This window comes from Cryptomeria japonica, chromosome 6 (genome assembly GCF_030272615.1).
Source record: "Cryptomeria japonica chromosome 6, Sugi_1.0, whole genome shotgun sequence".
NCBI lineage: Eukaryota > Viridiplantae > Streptophyta > Pinopsida > Cupressales > Cupressaceae > Cryptomeria > Cryptomeria japonica.
This window is the reverse complement of record NC_081410.1, coordinates 119,295,357-119,314,866: the sequence shown is the minus strand read 5'-3', so window position 1 is coordinate 119,314,866 and position 19,510 is coordinate 119,295,357. Positions and strand designations below refer to the sequence as shown.

The window sequence follows — 19,510 nt, the reverse complement described above, 5'->3', positions numbered from 1 at the left end:
GAAAATATCATATATGATTTAAACCAGAAAAGAGAAAAACTAACCTCATAGACTCTGAGAATTAGATGACTATGAATTATATTCTATTACAAAACTTTACATTACTACAAACTTTTACTATCCAAAATAGATGAGTTAAAATTACATGCACATGTTTGATGGCGGGAAAGGCTTACCTTTACTCCACCTCACAATAAGCCCATAATCAAGAAGCAATTTTACAGACGGGTTCATTTTCCTGCGTAAGCTTACTCTCCATCTCCTGTGCGCCGGATTCAAAAACTGGATCTTGGACAGGAAATTCTGTATACTTATAAAGAGAAGCACAGATTATGAAATACACCAAGTTGACGGCTTCAATGGCGGCCAAAAGCCAGTACAAATAATTAAGCCGACCAAGGTTGAGATTATCGTTGAGCCAATCTGGTTTCCCATGGCGGCCCGTTTTGGCATGAACAACATTGAGGAGAATGGTGCTCATGTATTGCCCCACCGCAGAAGTGCACGAAGACAGCGCAATGGCCGTACTGCGCATTGTGGGCGGAAACTCTGCATAGAAAAACTCCAGATGACCCACCGTATGAAACGCCTCTCCCAGACCCATAATGCAGAACTGTGGAACAAGCCACAAGGCCGAAATGGGAACAATGGCCGAAGAATCGTTCGCAAGGCCGTGCCCTAGCGCAGTGTTTCGTCTCTTTACTTCGATGAAACCCGAAACGACCATTGAGAGTGTGGAAATGGCGTAGCCGATGCCCATTCTGTGGAATACTGTGATTCCACGCCCATTTTTTGTCATCCGCCGGGCTGCTGGAACGATGAATCGGTCGTACAGAGGCATCCATGCGATGATGACAAGTTGAGAGAAGACTGAGAAGGAGGCTGCGGGGATCTGGAAGCTGCCAGATCCGAGATGTCTGTTCATGGTGAGGGCCTGCAGTACTGAAAATGAGTGGAGCTGAGACATTGTTATTGAGCTCGCGATTCCGCAGGAGAAGATGGGTAGAGTTACGATTATGGCTTTTAGGGCTTCGATTTGGGATGAAGAAGAGAGTCTCCATGGGTTGCTCACTGATCCGTCGCTTAGGATGTCTTTTTCTGTTATTATGGCCGCCTTGTTCAGAAACCTGGAGTTCAGAAGCAATTATTTGTAAGTTAGGGTTGGAGATTTTTTTAAAATTGAATCAATACAAGAAAACTCGAAAATTTGTAAGTTATGGTTTGACAAAGTCTGTTATACGCTTGTACTTCAAAACTTGCTTCTTGAATTTAGAAAAGCTGATCCATAACAGTTGGAGATTTTCCATTATCATAACAAAAACAAACTTCACAGCTCTATTTTGATAAAACTGATCTGAAACAATTCATAGCTCTTATACCAATTTGATAAAACAAACTTGTTTGTATCCTCTATTTTTCTCTATTTTTGAACTACCATGCTTTCCAAAAATACTTTGTTAAACTAAACTCTTATGTTATAAAAAAAACCTATCATTTTATTATGCATAAAACATACATAAACAAAAGAAACTATTGATATTAATCATTTTATATTTCAGTGTTTTTGCTGCATAAATTCTTTGTGAAACCTTTTGACTCACGCTACAGCTGTAGCTGCTGCTTCTTTTGTATATCTCCTCACAAAACAATGTTGTTTGTATACTTCTCCATCTAAAGAGTTCGACTAATTTAACCTCTACAACTGTTCATAAATAGAACAAAATCTAGTGTGAAAATTAACATTAACATTTTAGTCTGATTAGATTCATAAAATCTGCAGGAGGCTATGATAATATTTGTAGGAAGATGTGATGGGATAGGTGAAAGGCTGGTGTAGAAAGCCAGCTTACAGCCAACATGAGTAAATTAAAGAAATCTCAGAAAGAAACTTGCTTTCAATTCTAAATTTATCAAAATTAAAACAGAATCGTATCATAAACTCTTTTGATAAAGGGGGAAAATCTCTGTGTGAAATTACCTTAGTCTGTCTGTGACAGGAGTATTGGAACAGCTTTGGCCATGATAAAGCTTTGCAGCATCAGAAGGTAGAGATAAATTCCACTTCCTGATAGATGCCACCATCACCTGTGCAAATCCAGTGAATGGACTGCCTTCTGGACTGTCATGGCGATAAAGGGAAGCTCCAGCAACAAAGAGAATTGTTGATATGAGCATAAGCAGAGTACAGACACCAAACCCTAAACTCCAGCTCACATTGCTCTGAATATAAATAATAACAGTGACAGCCAGAAGGAGAGACACACTCATTGAAAAGTAATACCAATTAAAGAAACTCTCCGTTCTGTTCTTTTCTTTGGATCCTTTTCCTCCTCCTTCCCGTTGGAACTGATCGGCTCCGAATGCCATGGAACATGGTCTCGCCCCTGCAGACCCGATAAGTTTGAATAATAAAACCAACATAAGTAGAGCCCATTGTCCTTTGGAAGCCCTCTCACACTTTCCCATATTTTTCTGGGGGGCATTGCAATGAGATGGTCGGAATTGAGGGATAAGTGCTGTGAGAGTCAGAAGGCACAATCCCTGCATATTAATCAAAACAACCCCATATGATCACTAATTGCAATGTTTGTCATAACCAATCAGACAGCAGATCACTAGTTTACAACTTTTGATTCCCTTCCGTAATCAAAATTTACAGGTTCTATAGAAGGGCTTAAATTTTTTGGATTTAAGTTTAATTATAGTTCTCATGCGATGTGGGAGAGATAATGAAAAAATGTTCAAACAAAGAGGAGATCCGACTATAAGAATTCATGGTGATGAGATAGTGAGATCGTTGTCTTTGAACAGAAAGTTATCCCTGTCAAGTTTGTAGTCGCAGGAAGATCACAGATCAGAGAAAGGTTGATTTGCATGAAGATTGTGGATCTTGTAGAAACCACAGAAATTAGCCTAACCCACCGATACGAAGTCATATGAGGAAGTCAGATCCAAACCTAAGAAAAGGTTTGAAGGAGTTTGAAGGCAAGCATTTCCAGTCCAAAAGGAGATTGCCACACGATGCACTTAGTAGGAGTTAAGCTTGTGGTCGAAATTAAGAGGGAGAATGTTGGAATAGTTTGAAATCTCTTTCACATCGCGTGAGGAGATCTATAATTTTGCATGGATATTAAAAGTAGAACTAACAGTGTGTTTCATAAAACTGAAGATAATCTCAGTTAGGATATTTCTACGTATGTTTTATAACATTGTTGTTGGCATTTACTGCTATATTTAGTAATCTAACTGTAGTTTTCAGATACCTCTATTTATTGAGGCAATCCTAATGCAGTTCTTTATCTCCTATCTCTTATCAATTGATCCTTGATCATGTGATCAAGAGGTTTATATATTTTTCATAATCATTTGAATGAATAGAATTTGTGTTTATCATTGCAGCAATCAATTTCTATGTTTTATAATATCTTCATAAACAGGGGATGAGTTGTGAGTTCAACTTAAATCCAACAAAATATTTAACAAACAACCAGAAATTATTTGAGTATATTGTAATAAGTAAAATAGTTCAATTTTCACATCACTATTGCCATAACGTGATGCTTAATTGTCTTTCCATCAAGAATCAAACTTCATTGAAATATTATTGATAACTGTTTTATGTTAAATATGGAACCTTCATTTGTGACCTCACCATTCATAACTCTGACAAAAAAATATTCTCCCCTTAAGAAAATAAATAAAATGATTTAACTACTCTTACTTTTAAACGTCAAATTCTACAGAATCAACTTAATACTGTCAAGCTTTCTTGTTGAGATGTTCTAAAAACACAAACTTGAATCTGGGACATTTCAAGTAGACACAAAAATAGAAATCAGAATCTAGCATTCTTCATTCTGATGATAGATCACGGAATGTGATCCGAATGTTGATGAAAAACACTACACAATCGAATTTAAAAACTAGAAAAACAACTTTAATAAACTGTAAAAACTTGATATCATTAAGAAATGAGAATGTTCTTGTAACTAGAAGTTGAAGTGATTACCACTAAATATGAAATGCAACCGATGACTATGGTCCGAAATTTGCCAAGATAGGAATCTGCCACAAAAGCTCCAGGCAAGGATGCAAGGCTTGTTGTCCCAGACCAGATATTTAGTACACTTATCGCTGCAACTTTCTGCATATTGTATTTCGTTGTTAAATAGACAATCATGTTAGACTGCGAAGCCGCCAAAGCTACCCTCTCGCAGCTCGCATTTCCTGAATAAAATGTTTCATTAGCTTGGATCTCTGTATTGAGTGGTATCTTTTAAGGTTATGCCAATACAATATCAAGTGAAATTGATTTGATTACATATACGAAAATAATGATAAGTGTAATAGATGATCTTCCCATAACTTTCTGAAGTTGAGATTCTTCATCATCTAATCTAAAAATATGCCAAATAGACTGTGACTACTCATGAAGTTTGAGTCAACCTATACAACTGAACCCACAATTTAATTCATATAACATGATATAAAGGTGCTATTACAAGCTGGTGTGTGGACTCAGGAACAGACTTCCATAGATCTTGAATGGGCATTAGATTTCAGTTAAGAGAAAAGGAGAAACAAAGCTTCACCTATTATGTAGGGCATGGTTCTCCATCCTCCTCTTGTTTCCTTTTTGCAGGATCTTTCAACATCATCCTCGCCATTATTTCTGGTTTGTGACACAGCAAAGCAATTGAAGTGGTTAAGGAGAACAATATTGTGCCATTCCTTAAGAGGCTTTTGCTGCACAGAGATCTTTGTGGCTCTCGTCTGCTCTTCCATTTTTCAAACACTCTGTTCTAAACACTTCCTTTTCTAATTGCTGATGGATCATGGAGTATTATTGGAAACGTTATATAAAAAAATACATCAATCAAATCTAGAAGCTTTCAATATTCATTAATATGAACTGTAAAAACTTAATATCTTTAATAGAAATATTAAATTAAAGATATCATTTCTGTATAATTCATAATATATATATTTTTGAATATTTTTGAATTTGCATCCTTGCCATGTGAATATATAAAATTACGATCTATAATCCATTATCAGAAACTGGAAACCAAAAATAGATTGTATAACTTTGAAACACGTGCTGGACTGCCATATTTTTCACGAAAGCATTGTCTTTCTCTGACCTCGGTTGGGATATAAAACTGGTTCGCCATGAATTATTTTCTCTGTATCTCTCGTGACATGTTCAACTTTTTTGGATAAGCAACGGTAAAAACCATTGAGTTCTATCGAATTCGACAAAAGATGGGTGACAACTGCAACAAGATTGTTCAATCATATATAGATGCTCTGCTGCTACGTGCTAAAATGCTTAGCTAATCATTTTAATTAATGAAGTATCAAATTACTGGAAACACGATTTGTTGGATTTATTTGAATTAATTATTGATATTATAATCAAATTTGCATACAATTTGCTGGATAAACAGTTACCCTAAAGGCTTTTGATGTACTGCTGGTTTGATAAAAGGTCAGAAAAACATTTAATTGTCATATTCCTTGGTTGCCAGCTTAATTTTTAGCTTAAGATAACGGGACAATAATGTCTGTATTTCTCCTTTCTCCAAAACAAGAGGCCTCCAATTTTCAACCAAATTCATGAGATTAATAATGTTTTTTTTACAGAGTAATTATTTTGCATTATTTTGAGTTTATCCATCCATGGATTTTCTTTTAGTATTATCTTCTTTTAGCTATTGATGTTGTATTCCTCTCTGTAAATGGAGATGTTGTAATGGTCCAATTTGCAAACTCAAGTCAATTTTCATTAAGTTTGGGTCGATCTTGATTTAATTAATACAATCATATAATGATAATTCAAATGTTTTCATGTTAATATGCACATATTCACACATACATGTACACGTACACACACAAATATACATATGTATATGAGTGAGTTGTGGTCGAAGGGTTTTTTTTATCTTGACAAGAATCAAGTGAGGTCACAAATGGAGAATTTCTTTCATGGCATGAATGTGAATAGTTCAGATTTGCGAGCAGAATAGCCCAATAGGTGCACAAAGTTCGTGAGCACATAAACCCAATGAAAGTTTGGAGCACAAGGTACTTGGCATGAATACTGGTAGCATCAATTCCAATGTTCAAACCTACAAGCACATTGGATTGGAAAGGGCACAAAGCTCGTGATCACAATAGCCGAGTGGAGATTTGAACCTTGATGACAACAATGACAAGGCCACAACTTAACTATCACACTATGGGAAGCGTTGGACAACTCTGTTTAAGGAGCTCACAAAGAAAATTGGTCAAACCAAGAATACAAAAGACTTGGTTGATATGGTGGAGGCTTTGTAGGAAAACTAGGATATAATGAGGACTATGGAGAGCATGTTTGGTCAAAATAGGGAGATTACAGAGAAGAACTATGCTGCTCTTCATGACATTCAAGATGAAATCGTGAGGAGGCGGGCCAAGAAAACAAGACACTTGGAGTCCTCAAACACAACGAGGCTTGAAGCGTTTGTTTCAAGAGTGAAAGCCACACAAGAATCCCCAACTATTCGTTTGGGAAAGATTCCTCTAAAAAGCTCAATGTGTTGGAGAAATGAAAATATATCTTCATGGAAAGGAAGTCGGAGTTCTCTCCCACCTGGTAAGCCATTGGTTTGTGCTTTCAGTGGGAGAGTGTTTCTGTTTGTTTGTTGCTTTTGTTTGCTGTGTCTAGTTTCTGGTTCTAGTTTGCAAGTTTGTTAGTATTAGCGGTTGCTGCTAGGTCCATTTTTTGGCAGCATGTTTTTGTTCATGGGTTCTCACTCCTCATGAGCCCTTGGTTTTATCACCTTTTGCTACAAATATGTAAGGTTCAGGCCTCTCCCAGTTTAATATTTTAATAACTGTCACACTATGGGATGAACCCCTATGTTTTATATTTTCAGATGTCAAATTTTATTTTAAGTTTATGTATATTTATTTACATACAAATTTATTTATTAGTAGTTTATATTTTGTGCATTTGATTTCTATGATAAGATTATGCATTTTCAATCTTGAATCATTCTTGTATTGTGTTCATCTTAAATTTAAATTATTGATTCCCATCATTTTGTTTGATGAAATAGAGCATATATATTTATAAAAAACATATATATTAGTCCTCAAAAATAGCAAACTAAATGAAATCACATCTCAAAGCCTCACAAACGGAATACAAAAATCAGTGTGGTCCCAAAAAAGAAATATCACAATAAGAACATCAAGCCCCCCCAAAACGGAAATGAACACACGCAAGGTCATAATGTCGCATCAACATGATAATTAAAATTGAGCTACAAGAGCTATAAAAAGTCTAAAGATGAAGGAGGGTCCCTATCATCAAGTTGACCCCATAGGCATATCCTTTCCATTATGAATAGAGAGAAATAAGAGAAATATCTTCATTCTTTTGTGGTTGACTAGTAGGGACCATTTTATCTTGATCTTAATTGTGAACATGTTGAAGCAAAATAACTAGATTCAATTGAGGGAAGTTATGGATTATTTCACATTCATCAATGAGAAGACAATGAAGAGGGATTACTACCAAAGGGTAGAGACCAACCTTAATAATGACCATCAAACAAAGTTGACCATACCCTATGTGTTTGAAAAAACACCACCTAGATGACTTAAGTGTCTTCCTAAGGGAAGGCCCTACCATATAATAAGCATCAAGAAAAATGAGTCAATTTGGTTCCATGAGCACTTTACAAATAGTTGAAAATATTTTATGGAAGATGGAGGGATTTTGAAGACTCCATTGAACATTAAGCCTTTCTATTCTAAGTAAATGTGGGGGGAACCAATTATATCCTTTTCTAGGAGCATATTCATGGAAGGGCATCAATATATTGTTAGGAAAAGGGTTTTGTACACCTTGCACACAAAAAAGAGTTATTGTAATTATGTAAAATAAATATTTATTTATGGTGCATCCTAGGAGGTGTGTTCAGCCATATTAAAGATTTATTTAGGTCCACTTGTAAATTTGTATGTGACATTGGTTAGAGATTTTATGTGCGGGTTAGACATGCTAAATATTTAATAGTGAGAAACTTAGTACCATAAAGTAAATGTCGGGTTTAATGGTTTTGTGTATTCATTGTTTTAAGGCACATTGTTTTACCTTACCACTTGGTTGTTTTGTGTGAGTTTAATTCTATAAAAGCAAGCACATGTTTCATGGTTGAGGTTGGATAATTGTTTGTTTAGCTTGGTTGTCAGTATATTGAACCCTCTTTTCTTGAGTTCATATGTGATTTATGGCATGGGATGTGTAGATACATGCTTGGACACATGGATGATGCATTGGAAGAGCTTGATATTCTTGATATTTTAGAAGTATTCATGAAAAATTTATGTAAGTATTTTAATATTGTCATTATTGATTAATACTTTGAGTGGATACTTTTTGAGGTTGAATTTTTCCTTTTTGAGGGTTTCCCTAGGTTATATCTTGTGTAATCTTGTGGTATGTCTTTGATAAGGTTGCATTATGACTATTTTGTAAGCTTGTATGCATTTTTTTTCTCTCATGGGGTTATGTAGGAAACAACATGACCAACCTATATAATTTTCTTAATACAATATTAATTTCAAGCTTTCCACCATGGATTGGTCAATCTAATAGACATTTAATGATTATACTAAAATGATACAACACCAATGTAGTCTATAAAGATGATATAGATCTGTAGTGTCCTAAATTGTACTCCTTTACAATTTGGTCCACATTTGGGGCCCTCACCTTAGTGTTTGCATCCCTATGCTTGACTAGGACCCAATTATGCTTACATCATGCAAATATGGCCTTATTTTCACTTCATACACCAAATGGCCCCTTAGTTTTGGCTCTAAGATGGGGTAGGACCAAAGCATGGCGCCTTAGTCCTCATTGGGACCATGGCACCACACCTTGGTCCTCCCTATTTGGGCCCCCCTTTGAAACCCTTGACCATTTTCAAAATTGAGTGGGAAACCTAACCCTGTGTCGGCCTATGTCGGAAAATTAACATGTTTTTCGATGGGCAAGTATATAAGGAGGTTTTCCCCTCTCATTTGAAGATACAAGGATAGGTGGCAATAATTAGAATCACAAGACATCAAGCAATCAAGAATTCAAGCATTGAAGTATTCATCATCAAACATTTCTAGAGGTCTTCAAGGTTGCATATTCTTCATTCGTCAATTGTGGAGCAACATTACATCATTCATATGCAAGCATGTGTGTGTGTGATTAGGGTTTTTTCATGTTCATGCAATTTCATACAACATATGTGATTACATTCAAGAAGCAAAGCATCATTATCAGTCATTGCAAATCTAAGGTATATCCTTCCATTATTTATTTTAGTATTTTCAATATTTCAATGAAGGTTGTTATAATTCTTGAAATGCGAATCCCACAAGCCCAGTTATCTTCTGCAAGAATACCTGTCACACATAAAGAGAGAATTGAACAACAAAAATAATTGAAGACAATAACAATGAAATTGATTGAATTGTTTGTATTGCTTATTGTTTGAGTTACAACGAAGGATATGGCATCCTTATAAATAAATCTAACTCTAAAGATAGAAACCCTAAATGGAGGAGTCTACAAGATAGACTGAGAGTTTGAAACACAATGCATGAATCAGTCATGTATGCACACATAGCATACTAAACTAATTAATGCATGAAACTCTTGAAAATCTAAACATTGTTTGCTTTTCCTAGTTTGCATTATGCATGGAGATAAATATTAATTAATTATTCATAATTAATCCACTAAATAATAAATTATTTAGTGAATTAATACAATTAAGTGAATAATTAATATATAAATTATTTATTCCAACACCCCCCAAGAATGCACAACTGGGGAGAGGCAAAAAAGATGTAGGAAAACAACATGCAAAGATGAATGCAAGATGGATCCCGACCTAAAGCCTAATGAGGTACCCATGAAGAAATATGGAAGTTTATTTGAAACATGGCAAAGGAGAAAACCCTGAATGGGAACAAAACTCCTCTCCAAAAGAGAAACAAAAGACAAGCATGAAGAAACATTGAAGCATGGAGAAGCTGCAAACACTGTTGTAGAATGACTGCTATGATGCTGAAAAAACAACCTCTAGAAATAGGAATGCAAGAGTGTCGATATGGTAAGTGCTCCATCTCACGAAATGCATGGGTAAATGGTTGTGCTGCATCTCTTAGTACATAGGAACAAGTACTGAATACATAGCTAACTCCAACGAGAAACTAAGGAAGCATTAGCACCAGTAGTAGTAACCCCCCCATAATGCTGACAAGGGAGAGGTATGACAGGTACACTGAATCTGAATGCTATTCTTCATGATGCTAAAAAAAATAGAGATCTAAGACAAAAAAGATGGAGCTTGGATCACAAAAGGGTAGAATAGAGCTAGAAAAAGCACTGTTGACTTCAGAAGGAAGAGACAATGGATTGGCAATTTATCTACAAAAATGGACTTGAGATTTGGATAGAGCTCTGAATCATCTTTCCGACTATATCTCGTTTGCGAAATGCACAAGATATGCCCCCGGGAGTGCAAACAACAACTTCTGACTTCAACTAGCAAAAAAGCTTGGTTCAATTTGACAACTATAGCTCACTGTTTCTACATTTTTATTTGAATTTCCAACACTTTTACCCTAATTTCAGCAAATTCAATAATTCAATTCAACTCAAGGGAAAGAAGAGGCACATCCGATACCCCTGGAACTTGATCAAAATCTAGATCTATTGGGTTTAGAGATATCAAATTCTTACCTTTCCCTATTGTGATGGTCCCCAGGCAAAATTAGTGGTTTTACTACATTCAATGGTGGAAATCCTAATTTTCACCCATTACAAGATCTAAGTTTCTTGGGTTGAATTTAATCATCATCTATGACCAAGAAATCCAAGTGTAAGGAAATTTGGAATTAAAATCTTGGATGGATTTTATTCTCTAGTTAAGAAATTGAGAGCATGAACCCAAAGAATTTTGACCAATGGTTTCTCTTTAAAGGTGATGATAGAAGTCCTCCATAGAGGTTGTTAGTCAATGGAGAGACCCATTTTTGATGCGTGAGATGAATATGGAGCAAAATCCTATTTTTTTTTAGTAGATCTCCCATTAGGAGAATTGGATGAATTGCATAGTGCTTGAGTAGAGGGTGCTAACTTCCAACTTACAAGAAAAATGAGTGGCCATATCTATATAGGAGCTCTCAAATCACCATATTAATTGAGTATCCTCAAATTACTACTATATTTTAATATGCTTCCATACAAAACTTAAAGCAAGGAAGAGATTATTTAACTATAGATAGTAGGGAACCCCACCTATATAACTAGGATCTTAGATGCTAAGTAAAATGATGATTATGTGCACTACCTATTGTAGACACCTAAATTTGTCCTAGTTTGATTAAATAAATATTTTATTTATTTAATTACTTATCCTAAGCCTTCTATTAATTAAATAGATCTTTATCTATTTAATTAATTCACTTATCCTCTTCTAGCCTTCCCCTATTTAAATAAATATTTTTATTTATTTAAATTATCCTTTCCCTAAATTAAATAAATATTTTATTTATTTAATTGGTCCACTTCTTTTATTAATTAAATAGATCTTTATTTATTTAATTAATTCATTAGCTTTCCCTCTCCACATCACTTGTCATTTATCTCTTAATTTGCCTTTAACTACCCTCTCATTATTTTATAATTATTTCTTCTATCTACCCTTTAATCCTAGCCGACCATTTATCCTTTCACCTCTTAATCTTATCCCTCCATTTTCTAAAGTGTCTTCTATATAAGATGATTTCTTCATCCTTTCATGACCCTAGCTAATCTAACAAATGAATTAATCTTCATGCAACCTTTCACAACAATCACGCATCTACACAACCACAATCTATTTTTTGTTGAGGTCTTGTGCACAATACAAAATCTGAGAGCAACCATATCAAACAAGATCAATGGAGATAGGAAACAATGGAGTTCAAACCCTACTAAGCATGTGAATGGTATAATCTTCCTATTTTGTTTTGATTTGCATGTTTTAGGTTCTTCATTGGTGTATGGTGGATTCTTAATTGTAGAAGTAGGGTTTTATGTGGTTGGATCTTGTGTAGTTTTACAATATTTTAACATCCCATTTTCACTGTATACACATATATTTAATAGAGAGACAATCTAATAATATGCCCTTGATATAATGTCACTCACTACCACTATGGAGCTAGGGCCCCACCTAGCTCAATGTGATTGATAATTAGCATATGCATAATTTATCAATAAGATTCTAGGATTCATTACCTTCAATAGAATGAACAACCCACTTTGCATAGAGCACAAAATCATATCTATGATTATCTATAAGAACCATTTCATTAAAATATTTAAGGCGATAACATTATCCCATGACACCTTGCCAAAGCCTTTATTGTAATTTGAGTTGGGCCATATAATGTTTTACAAATTCTCAAGCTTATGGTATGAATATTTAGAGGGAATATTACATGAAGAGAAGTAAATATGCATGGCCACAAGGACATTAGAAAAAAATTAAAATTTGTAAACAAGAAAAAGTAACTTATTACATCTAGTATGCAAACTGTTTTCCACTCCATCCACATGGTATTGCCAAAGAGTAGATGAATATGCTTGGAAAGTAAAATGATTCCCTAAAAAATGAGAATATTACTCTATAGACAATTTGAATCCACCTATAATCTTAAATCCATATAGGGCGAGGATAAATGGACTAACTCTAGAATTTGGTCTTATGCTATTAAAAGCTAGACAAAAGGTTTCCAAGCACTTCACAACTTGTTTGATATTGCTTTCATCTTTAAATTATGGGAAAGTTTATGGTGGTTATTACTAAGGAGAGAAATTCATCTAACAAGATTATATGACATGTCATTAGGAAGAAGATAAATAAAAAATAGGCTACTAGCACAAATGAAGATGAAATAAGAGGCCATTCATATCAAATGAAGTAAAAAAGGTCCAAATTGGTCATAATAGATGTCATTAATGGTAAGCCAAGCAAAAATGTCAATTAAAACAATAAATAAATAAATGAAATTATTAGCGAAACCCAAGGTCCTTGACATGGAAAGAATAAAGAATCATTTAATCCATTCAAACGCTTTGTCAAAGTCAATTTTGATTGAGAGTAGTGTATAAGAAGGGAATTGGATTTAGTAATGATATTTGAGAAGACATTATGAAGAGGAATGGTTCTCTAATTTTGAATGATCTCTAGATCTTCAAGCATAGGTATAAATTCATTATTTCTTTGTTAATAACATTTCCTAAGGAATTATATGAAATGATTCAAGATAAACTAAATGCAAATCAATGAAATCCTAGAAGTTTATTTTTTGAATTCATAGTGGAACTCATTGCATCATGGATCTTTATCATTGGCCATACTTGACATTGTTGCATGAATATCTTCTTGCACAAGGCATTTATCATAAATCTCAATTGAGGAAGAACAAATGCAACAAGGGACCACATCCATAAATTTTGGACGAGCCTTGTCCCAAGTTTAAGAGGGTTCTTTAAAATATTGAATAAATTCTTGTAATGTTTAACAAAATAATGAGCAATATCAAGAAGCTCAATAAAGTGACAAGTAACTTCCTTAATGACCTTGATTTTTTGGACAAAATGTTAGTTTCGACTTGCTTGAAATTTTCTTTAAAAGCTATGTCACCAATCTTCAACCAATTAATTTTGGCTTTGATTTGAGCCCCTAATGCAGGAGCATCCCCGGTTCTTGGCAATCTTGCATCAACCAAAAACATTTCCTTTTTAGTTTGTTTTCTGTTTTGCATTTTCTTGCTTTGGCTCACTGGATCTCGTGGAGCTGGATTTTGCTTTAGGACATGATCATCTTCCTTATTCCTAAACTGTGGAGCATTTGGATCATTTTCCGGCAAGTTATCGATTCTGGATTCCAAGACAGTTTTCTAGCTTAGGACACCGGAACCGCCTGGACCTATTTTCTATTGGTGAATCTTGCAGACTCTTTCTGTAGCTTGCAAAGACCCTATTTGTGGATTCCAATGTTCCTTGGCATGTGGCTGACCTTCCCTTTGATCTGCACTTCATCCTTTCGATTTTTCAGAGGAATTTCATTGGCGGAGGCTGACCTGTTGGTTTTACACGTTTTCTTCGACATTTGATCCCTTTTGGTCCGACTGGATCTCCTTGGATCATATAAATAATTATAATTGAGCATTAGAATTCATCCAAGAGAAGTTAGATAGAACATAGAAGATAGTTCTTAAGATTTAGAGGTCCGGAGTTGACTGATTCTGTAATTGAGCATGTATATGGCAAGCCAGTGAGCCGAATCTTGCAACCCGGATGTTACTGGTTATTTGTAACCAGTTTGTCATGATCTAATTCATTCAGTTCTGCATTGCCTCCATCATATCTTCGTGTTTCCGTTGTGTTTACTCTTGCTGCCTTGATCTAGATTGATCTCTTTGAGGTCCCTCCTAACCGGTGACTGCACCAAGTGGTATAAGAGCGGGATTTCATTCCAGAGATTGCGTTGTCCTAAGAATTTTGTTGTAGGGTGGCAGACTGTGGATCCGACCTGCAGTTGCAGAGGATTGGCGTGAAGATGACATGAAGAGGAAATAGGAATGGTGGAGTGCGTGGGAATGCAGACTCTGCTGTGATGGAAATGTTGAGAGGAATTGTAGCCCAGTTGGAAGTCGTTGAGACAACCTAGAGAAGAGGCTGACATATGGAAGATGTGAGCGAAGATGAAGAAGAAGAAGCATTGATAGAACAAGTAGCAAATCCATCGGCGATTGATCCAGATGAAGAGAGGTTGAGTAGGGCGAACACTAAACCACATTTTACCCCACCAGAGTATGATGGAAAGTTGGATTTAGATGAATTAATGGATTGGATCTCGAAGATGGATAAGTACTTTGATTTTGAGAACACCGTAGAAGAAACACAGGTGTAATATGCATGTACTCGGTTGAAGGGTCATGCATCTCTTTGGTGGGAACATTTGCAGGTTGATAGACAGAGAAGAGGTAAAGAGAAGATCAAATCATGGGAGGGAATGGTTGCTAAGTTAAAATTAAAGTTTATGCCAGCTGATTATCAAGTAATTTTGTTCTGGAAGTTACAAAACTTGAAGCAGAAATAATCTAGTGTGAAGGAGTACACCAAAGCCTTCTACAAGCTGAATATCAGATCTGGACATGTCGATGATGAGGTTAAACAAGTTGAGAGATATTTGAATGGATTGTGGATATCTATACAAGATGAACTCAGTTTGATCAAGTTGTAGAGTGTTGAAGAAGCTTACCAATATGCCCTAAAAGTAGAAGAGAAGTTGAACAAAAAGCATGAGCAGAGACAAAGAGGTAGAGGTGGAAGGTTTCTAGGTGGAAGGTTTCAAGGAGGAAGAGGATATTCCGAAGGAAGAGGAACCTGTACCGATCAGAATAAGGACAAGGAAGTAAGAAAAGATGGCAGTTCACACCGGAAGGATGACATAAATTTCTACTGAATGAGAGATCCCGATGGCTACTAGATTGAGGGTTTTGGAAAAGATGACAAAATACAAGAGAGTGTTTACAGGTACTTGCTTTAAATGTGGAGAAGGACATCGTTCTTTCAAATGTAAGAAGACATAGAACACAGGGAGAACAACATTGGTAGAAGAAAGCCCCACTGGATCAACTAACAAATCGAAAGATGGAGAACTGTTGATGATGGGGAGAGATTTGTGTCATATCGAAGAAGATGAAGATCCCTTGCATAGGAGAAATTTGTTCAAGACCAGATGTAAGGTATCCAATAAGTGTTGTAAAGTTGTTATTGATAGTGGTAGTTCGGATAATCTTGTTTCAAAAGAAATGGTGAATAAATTCAAGTTGAAATTATTGAAACACCCTAAGCCTTATTAGATAGCATGGATTCAGGATGATCATAAGCTGTTAGTAAGTGATCAATGCTTGGTGAAATTGAAAATTATCATGATGAAGTTTTGTGTGATATTATGCCTATGGATATTTGTCACCTTTTGTTGGATTGACCTTGGCAGTTTGATAGACAAACAATACATGATGGGAGAAAGAACATATACACTATTGTAGCAAATGGGATGAAACGAACCTTGTTACCCTTGGAGGAGCCTTTGAAGAGTGAAGTATGTACAAATGCTAGAATCTGTTTGGTGGATGGAACGAAATTCTTGGATGGAACGAGACATGAGAATGTATGTTTTGCCTTAGTTCCTAAGAAGACTGAGAACTTGGAGTATGAAGAACAACTAGAGGAGATAAAGGAGTTGTTGACAGAGTATGAAGACATTATTTCAGATAATATGCCTGATGGATTACCACTTGTGATGAGTATTAGTCATTGCATGGACCTGATTCCTGGAGCTAGTTTGCCTAACAAAGCTGCACACCAGTTGAAACCAACAGAGAATGAAGAGTTGAATAGACAAGTGCAAAAATTGTTGAAGAAAGGTTTGATCAGAGAAAGTCTGAGTCCTTGTGCAGTTCGAGTAGTGTTAGCACCTAAGAAGAATGGAGAATGGAGGATGTGTATCGATTTTTAGAGCAATAAACAAGATCACAATGAAATACAGGTTTCCCTTACCTAGGATGGATGACATAATGGACTATTTGAGTGGAGCCAAATACTACACAAAGATAGACTTGAAGAGTGGATACCATTAGATCAGAATTAGAGAAGGAGATTAGTGGAAGACAACATTCAAGACAAATGAAGGATTGTATGAATGGTTGGTGATGCCTTTTGGGTTGACTAATGCACCAAGTAATTTCATGATATTGATGAATGAGGTATTAAAGAAATTCTTGGGTAAGTTTGTTACTGTATATTTGTCACTTGGATGACATTTTGATTTTCAGTAAGACAAAAGAGGAGCATTTGTTGCATTTAAGACAAGTTTTGTAGAGGTTAAGAGAAGAAAAATTGCTATTAAACCTAAAGAAACGCACTTTCATGAAAGAAGAGTTAGTCTATTTGGGATTTGTGATATTTGCAGATGGATTGAAGATGGACCTTGAGAAGGTAAGAGAAATTGTTGAATGGCCTACACCGGAAAACATTGGAGAGGTTAGATCATTTCATGGATTGGCTAGTTTCTATTGGAAGTTTCAATTCAGTTTGTAGTCCTATGTCTGAGACAATGAGAGGAGATAGGAAATAATTCAAATGGACAACCAGAGTAAATAAGAGTTTTGAATTATTGAAGGAAAAGGTCACTGAACAACCTGTGTTAGCTTTACCATATTTCAATGAAGTATTTCAAGTGGGCTGTGATGCAAGTGGGAATGCAATTGGAGTCGTGTTAAGTCAAGAAGGGAGAGCAATAACTTATTTTAGTGAGAAGTTGAATGATGCCAGGAGGAGATATTCAGTGTATGATCAAGAATTTTACGCCATAGTTAAAGCCTTGAAGAAATGGAGACATTACCTGTTGCCTAAGGAATTTGTGTTGTATACTGATCATCAAGCTTTGCAGTATTTGAACAGTTAGAATAAGTTGAATAAGAGACATATGAGATGGGTAGAGTTCTTACAAAGTTACACCTTTGTGTTGAAGCATAGGAGTGGGAAGTGAAACAAAGTTGCTGATCATTGAGTAGAAGGAGGAATTTGCCGACATAGATGAGAGTGACAGTATTAGGCTTTGAAGAGTTGAAGACCTTGTATGATGATGACCCATATTTTGTAGAACCTTGGAAAGCATGTAAAGAACCGGTTATGGTGGACAAAAGTCTGTGGTTGGATTATTTCATTCAAGATGGAATGTTATCCAGAGGAGTTCAGTTGTGTATACTTCAAATTTCTATGACGAAGAATATGATAAATGAGAAGTATAGTGGAGGATTAGTCGGACACTTTGGTATTGACAAAATAGTAGCATTGGTGAGTGAACATTAATTTTGGCCTCAGATTCATAAGGATGTCAGGAAATTTGTGCAGAGCTGTAGAGTTTGTCAAGTTGCAAAAGGTAGTAGTTAGAATATGGGATTGTATAAACCTTTGACAGTACCAAAGAGACCTTGGGAAGACATAAGCATGGATTCACACTTGGATTGCCTAAGACACATAGAGGAAATAATTCTATATTTGTGGTGGTGGATAGATTCTCGAAGATAACTCATTTCATACCTTGTAAGAAGACATCAGATGCGGTGCATGCAATTGACTTATTTTTCAAGGAAGTAGTGAGATTGCATGGATTACCTAAAAGCATAGTTTTAGACAAAGACACTAAGTTTGTTGGTTATTTTTGGAGAACACTTTGGAAGAAGATGAAGACATATTTCGAATTCAGTTCTACTTTTCACCCATAGACTGATGGACAAACAAAAGTAGTAAACATGAGCTTGGGAAATTTGTTGAGATGTTTAGTTGGGGAGAAAACTGGAAGTTGGGATTTGATTCTTGCACAAGCAGAATTTGCCTACAATAATTCAGTAACAGGAGTACTGGAAGAACACCTTTTGAGATTGTTACCGGAGCACACCCCAGGGGTATATCAGAATTGAGAGATATCAGTAATGAAGACAAGCAGAGTGCAGAGGCAAAAGAATTTGCAGATTACATGAAGACCTTACATATTCAGGTTAAACAACATTTGGAGGATATGAACAACAAGTATAAGGAGAAAGCAGATGGGAAGAGAAGACATAAGGAATTTGAAGTTGGCGATGAAGTGATGGTGTATCTAAGAAAATAAAGATTTCCAATTGGAACCTATAAAAAGTTGCAGATGAGGAAGTTTGGACCTTGTAAGATCTTGAAGAAGTTTAGTTCTAAAAATGCATATGAAGTAGAATTATCAGATAGTTTGAGTATTTCACCTATATTCAACATTGTAGATCTACATCAATATCATGAATCTGAATTCAGTAAAGATAGTATTACAAACTTGGAGAAGAAGTTGCCCCAGAAGGAACCGAATCAAATAGAAGACATTTTGGACAGTAGGATTGGGCGTAGTACTCAGAGCAGTTAGTACATAGGGTATCTTGTGAAATGGAAGGACAAACCCGTTGAAGATTCATCTTGGATTTCTCAGGCAAAGGTGGACCGCCTTGGTTTTCCTCTGACCCTAGCAAAGTGAGAAACTCACTTTTTCAACAACCCCAGATGTCTGATGCAAGAGCATCCCCGGTTCTTGGCAATATTGCATAAACCAAAAACATTTCCTTTTCAGTTTGTTTTCTGTTTTGCAGTTTCAACATTTCTTTCTGCATTTTCTTGCTTTGGCTCACTGGATCTTGCGGAGATGGATTTTTCTTTAGGACATGATCATCTTCCTTATTCCTAAACCATGGACCATTTGGATAATTTTCCGACAAGTTATCGATTCCAGATTCTAAGAGTTTTCTGGCTTAGGACACTGGAACCGCCTGGACCTATTTTCTATTGGTGAATCTTGCGGACCCTTTC

The 19,510-nt window shown here is 35.7% G+C and overlaps 2 protein-coding genes across 2 annotated transcripts; both read right to left on the bottom strand.

The window, feature by feature from the left end:
- Positions 1-205: 205 nt before the first annotated feature.
- LOC131053721 (protein NRT1/ PTR FAMILY 3.1) lies at positions 206-967 on the bottom strand. The gene has a single exon (XM_057988337.2). It carries the CDS (start codon positions 965-967, stop codon positions 206-208), a length of 762 nt encoding a protein of 253 aa, XP_057844320.2.
- A 1,007-nt stretch (positions 968-1,974) lies between these two features.
- On the bottom strand, positions 1,975-2,547 carry LOC131876518 (protein NRT1/ PTR FAMILY 3.1-like). The gene has a single exon (XM_059221941.1). It carries the CDS (start codon positions 2,545-2,547, stop codon positions 1,975-1,977), a length of 573 nt encoding a protein of 190 aa, XP_059077924.1.
- Between the last annotated feature and the right edge of the window lie 16,963 nt (positions 2,548-19,510).